Below are 5,847 nucleotides of genomic sequence, written 5' to 3' on the forward strand. Positions count from 1 at the left end.
ATATATATATATATATATGTGTGTGTGTGTGTGTGTGTGTGTGTGTGTGTGTGTGTGTGTGTGTGTGTTTAATTGTTCTTTTAGCTACTTTTGCCTGAACCTAACACTGTAAGTGAAACAAGGCATTTCTTGAGTTGCTGTAAATTAAAATATACATATTTATTGTCTCATTCCAGAAAACAACAACAAACAACAACATCCTTCATGATGGACAGACATCATGGACACCACAGCAGCAGCTGTCTTCACTGAAAACATCCTTAAATGATCATCACTGACATGAGGCCTCTGTCGATGGTTGAAGACGAAGGCTTCACTACAATAATCCACACTTTTAATCCAGGTTACACTCTTCCCTCAATGACACATTTTACAAAGTAGCTAAATATTGTGCAGGTATAAAGATACATTTGTATATATTTTTGTGTACATTTATTTTTTTAAGCTATTTGACTAACTTTTATTTTTATTATTCAATATTTTACTAACAAAATGGTCAAATAGCAACCTGTTTTTTGTGTGAATTGCTATGTCAGTCAAATGTTCAATTTTGGAATAAAGGGGTGGAAATAAAAACGTTTTTTTTTTTTTTTGCCGATTCATCGATTAATCGAAAAAATGATCGGCCGATGAATCGATTATTGAAATAATCGTTAGTTGCAGCCCTAATCCAGTTTGAGATTTTAATGGTCTGACAACTTTGAGCAACAACACCATGGTTTCAATGATTATTTTATAGTAGCAGTAGTTATTTAAATTTATTGATAAAAAGACAGAGAAAACAGGTGAACGTGTTGACATGTCGCTCTAAATTAATGTCAGCTCATTCATGCATTTTAAACCAACATGAGTTCATCACTTTGATTTATAGCATTTTTATTTACAATCATATTTAGGATAAAGGCTAAGACTTTCAATAAAAGTTGAACTTGCTGCACAGGGACAAAATATTGACCAAATGATTTCAGCCGTGCTGCAAATAGGAACAAAAGTATAGAAATGAATAAATCAAATAAAATCGACTGTAAAATTTAAACACGAGATGTAAATTGTGTTTTCTTCTCAATAAAAGTGTTTGTTACACTTTAAAATGATAATCACAATCAACAGCAGGTTGTATTTTGGCCACTACGGTATGTTGTCCTGTCTGTAACTATGTTTACATGTGCAAAATTATTTGACCGGAATGAAATGTTTTCAGATTAAATAATCCAAATCTATCATTTACATGGGCACAATCCGTTCAAGACGAGTGTTTACATGCAGCGGGCTTTGTTCTGAACAGAAGTACTGACATGCGCAGAGTGGTAAACTCTCCTAAAAAAAAAAAACAGAAGAAGTTCTACTTCCGTGATGAACGTAAACAAACCTGAGCACCCAAAATGGACCTGTGACAGGTTTTAATGATGGTGGAGACGTTACTGCACTCCCTGACTGAGCTACAGGTAATACAGATCATTCTGAGCACTTTCAAAGTTTCTAGTAGAAATGTTGTCACTCACCGACCAGTTTTGTTTCCCAGACATGCTAATATTATTAGCATTAGCCAGGCAGAAATGACATAGGTTGCAAATGCGCAGTCAGGTCAGTTTTTCACGATTGGAAAAAAATGATCAGATTAAGTGTTTACATACACACCATTCAGATTATGAATCGGCGTAAATCACCCATTTCGTTCTGATTACCAGTTCTTTCAGATCGAGCTGGATCAACAAAAAATTATCCCAATGGGGCGTTAACATGACACATTTTTGTTCCGAATGGTCATTTAATCTGGTTACTTATATCCATGTAAACAGAGCTAGTGTGACGTCACGTGAAGAGAAGACCCTAGCAGACCCTGCGGAATCATTTCAGGAGCAAGAGTTCCCCACATTATACTCCTGTTGACAAACTATTACACAGCAACGCAGCAATCTGTAACAATGGCCCAGACAAACAAAGACCTTATTTGACCTTCAGTGTTTCCCCTGGGCAGCACGGTGGCGCAACTGGTAGAGCTGCTGCCTCTCAGTGAGCAGGTCCTTGGTTCAAACCCCGGTCCGGGGGCCTTTCTGGGTGGAGTTTGCATGTTCTCTCCGTGCATGTGTGGGTTTTCTCCGGGTGCTCCGGTTTCCTCCCACAGACCAAAAACATGCATGTTAGGCTGATTGGTAACTCTAAATTGTCCCTAAGTGTGAGCGAGAGTGTGAATGATTGTTTGTCCACAAAAAAGGTGTACCTTTAAGACCAATCGTTAGTATGATTAACTCTGTCACTTACAATGTTTCCAAATATCTGGCGTCTGTACTCATCCCTTTAGTTGGCAGCTCAGAACACCACATACAGAACACCATGGACTTTGTGGATAAGGTGAGGGATGTCATCATGGAGACTGATGAAACAATGGTCTCTTTTGACGTCACATCACTCTTTACGTGCATTCCTGTTGATGATGCAGTAGAGGTGGTCAGTTTAAAATTAAAATCAGACACCACTCTGAGCAGCAGGACCACACTTTCCACAGAACAACTGTGTCAACTCTTGAAACTGTGCCTGCAGTCAACCTACTTCACATATGGGGAGCAATATTATAGGCAGAAACATGGGTGTGCTATGGGGTCTCCAGTTTCTCCTATTGTTGCCAACCTGTACATGGAGGAGGTAGAAAAGAGAGCCTTGATGTCCTTTTCAGGGACACCACCAAGTCATTGGTTCAGGTATGTTGACGACACCTGGGTTAAAATTAAATCTCAGGAAGTCCAACATTTTACTGACCACATCAACTCTGTGGATAAATACATCAAGTTCACACGAGAAGATGTAAAAAATGGCAAGTTGGCTTTCTTGGACTGTGAGGTCTCAGTCTCTGATAGAGGACATTTGCAAACTGAGGTGTACCGCAAACCCACACACACAGACCAGTATTTGCAGTTTGACTCCCATCACCCTTTGGAGCACAAGTTAGGAGTCATCAGGACTCTGTATCACAGAGCAGACAGCGTCCCCACTAGCTCAGGAGCCAGGCAGAAGGAGAAATCCCACACAAGACAGGCTCTAGAGCAATGTGGATATCCTAACTGGGCCTTCCTGAAAGCAGAGAAGAAACCCAAACAGGACTCCAGTCAGCCAACAGGTGAAAAGGAGGAACCCAGACCCAGACCAGTGGTCATTCCATATGTTGAGGGCGTATCAGAGAAACTGAGATGTTTATTTTCTAAACATAACGTCCCAGTGGCTTTTAAACCCCAAAATACATTATGGCAAAGACTGGATCATCCCAAAGATCCAGTCCCCCGGCACAAACAGAGCAACGTTGTGTATGCTGTTCAGTGTCAGGAGGGCTGTGATCAGTCTTACATCGGGGAAACAAAACAGCCACTGGCCAAAAGGATGGCCCAGCACAGAAGATCAACATCATCAGGCCAGGACTCTGCGGTCTACACTCATCTCCAGGCCAGCGGTCACTCTTTCAGGGATGAAGATGTTCACACCCTGGATAGAGAGGAACGATGGTTTGAGAGAGGAGTAAAGGAGGCCATCTTTGTGAAAAGAAATCGTCCATCATTAAACAGGGGTGGAGGCCTCCGGGTTCAACTGTCCCCCTCTTACAATGCTGTGATTGCTAGTATCACTCAGCCCTCTGTGAACAGTAAACAGCCATCAGTGTGCTAATGATCCATTGTTATGCTGATGGTCCTTCTTGAGCATGTGATCAGCTGGTTTTGGTTGTCAGCAGCAAAACTGGTTGATCCACCCTGAGACGGTGCTATTTAAGAGACTGAGCTGAAAACAGCACCTCAGACTGAGGAAGTCTCTCGGATGAGAGACGAAACGTTTCTACATTTTTTGTTGATTTGCTTTGTTTTGTTTTTTTTGAATGTCCAGAGGACCAGATTTAACTTTTTTAGATTTTTCTACCTGGATTATTGAGCATGCATCAGAACATCAGATAAAGTTCTTATCTTGTTAACTGATGTCCTGCCTAAAGGTTATCCATCCATAGTATCTTATCAGCAGTCACATCAGTCATAGAGACCAGGCTAATGTAAATAAATTATTGTTTACTTCTAGAGGCAATGTGACCTACTTCCTGGACATTTATATATTTATCAGCAACATTTTTTTATTGCTCAGATGAAATGATACATGTTAGCTGGCCACTAGGTGACAGTAGACTCTAACTGTTGAGGGCGAGGGCCACAGAAGATGAGTTTTCTATTCTGAATTATACACTTGAGTAACTGTAGACTAACACAACATGTCTGTTTTGCAAAAAAAGAGCTTTATGGTCTGAATTTACTTCAAACACAAGTAAATATAAACTGCCCTGTTTCACACACACACACACACACACACACACACACACACACACACACACACACACGTTGTGTTTAATAAGTTCATCATCTGACATCTGGCTCATCCAGATCCAAATTTGTTATTACATGTTGGGAGTCACCTGATAGCAGTAGTAACACACCCCTTTTAGCACTCCCACTTCCTGCACCCCAACACCTGCTGCTGGTACCCCCTGCTCCTGCACGGCTGTTTCCAGCCACAGAAGTCTGACGTCAGGATCCTCATCTGAGAACTGGAGCAGAGACCCTGAGCTCCGCAACACCCTCAAGCACTGCTTCAGTACCAGGGTGGCCTTCCCCACCCCCTCCTTGGACCTCAACAAGGCATCTGTGGTGCCCTTGTCAACAATGAGGTCCAGACTGTTGGAACCAAAGCGTTTGTCCAGTTGTGTGCAGTCCAGCTCCACAAAGTCAATCTGAGAAGAAGGATTGTCAGGTCTGAAGGCTTCAACTCGAACATGTTCCTGCATAAGCCTCACAGCTACGGGGGAAATGTCAGCACATGTGACCCGGACTGGGAGGGCAGACTCTCTGTAAATGGACGGGCCTAAAGCCGATGTTCCACAGCCCATATCCAACACCTGGAGCAGGGCGTCTGGATGGGACCTGGTCTGCAAGAGGGGCAGAATGAAGTCTCGCACAGAACTGAATCCACAGAACCACTCAAAGTTTTTAAAGGCTGGGGTCCTGCTGCTGGCCTCTGTGTAGAACCGGTCCCAGGTTGATTTCTTATCCATGTTTTCAATCAGCTCAGCTGCAGAAATTGAAGGAAGAGGATTAGTAGTTAAACAGACATGACGTAGTGCCACTGACACAGACCTGTCATTTACTGAAGGACTTTAATAAACCATCACTGAAGTCCTTAGAAAACACACCTACATTACACCTGAAGATCAAGTCACTTTTATTGTATTTTTCCAAATAAAACTTTTTTTCTATGTACATATAAATAATACTGCAGCTTAGTGTTTTTTGGTCACTTGTGTTGAATTTCATTGTTATACTGACTGGTGTTTTAAGTTTAATAATTTAAACTATAGAACTGTCAAACTATAGTCCTAAATTAGTAATTAAATATATTTTTAAGCAAGTTTTAGTTTTAGCTTGCAGTCTAAAACAACAGGTTTTAAATAAACACTTAAATGTATCTAATACACTCAAATCACTTCACTGTATCAGAGCTAGCATAGCTATTAATGTCAATAGCAAAGCCACGCGCTTCACAGCTTAACAAACTACATAAGGCTTCAAAGCCGAACTTTCTCGCGATAACTCTACTTTTAGTTGTACCTGTTACAGATGAATGGTGTCGTCCAGTCCCAGCGAATATCCGTCTACCTGTCAAAGTCAGAAACTTTGTCATCTTGGCGTTTAATCTCATGCTACACTCACCTCTCACTCCGACCGTATTTTTTAAACACAGCGGTTGAGTAAAATGTGAAGGAGAAAGCATCTTACACTCAATATACAATCTTCGGTTATTTTGTAACTGGTCAGTTGTGCACTC

At 41.3% G+C, this 5,847-nt stretch overlaps 1 protein-coding gene across 2 annotated transcripts; it reads right to left on the minus strand.

The window, feature by feature from the left end:
• Window positions 1-4,312: 4,312 nt before the first annotated feature.
• On the minus strand, window positions 4,313-5,847 carry cskmt (citrate synthase lysine methyltransferase). 2 transcript variants are annotated; one of them, XM_037682409.1, is made up of 3 exons: window positions 5,799-5,847; window positions 5,631-5,674; window positions 4,313-5,094 (listed from the first exon to the last, which is right to left on the minus strand). In XM_037682409.1, exon 3 carries the CDS (start codon window positions 5,075-5,077, stop codon window positions 4,424-4,426), a length of 654 nt encoding a protein of 217 aa, XP_037538337.1. In that variant the 5' UTR covers window positions 5,078-5,094; window positions 5,631-5,674; window positions 5,799-5,847; the 3' UTR covers window positions 4,313-4,423. The 2 variants fall into 2 exon arrangements, with proteins under 2 accessions (XP_037538337.1, XP_037538331.1); XM_037682403.1 differs by lacking the exon at window positions 5,799-5,847 and having other exon boundaries at window positions 5,631-5,755.

Source organism: Nematolebias whitei, chromosome 1 (assembly GCF_014905685.2).
Source record: "Nematolebias whitei isolate Nwh7 chromosome 1, NemWhi1, whole genome shotgun sequence".
Lineage (NCBI taxonomy): Eukaryota > Metazoa > Chordata > Actinopteri > Cyprinodontiformes > Rivulidae > Nematolebias > Nematolebias whitei.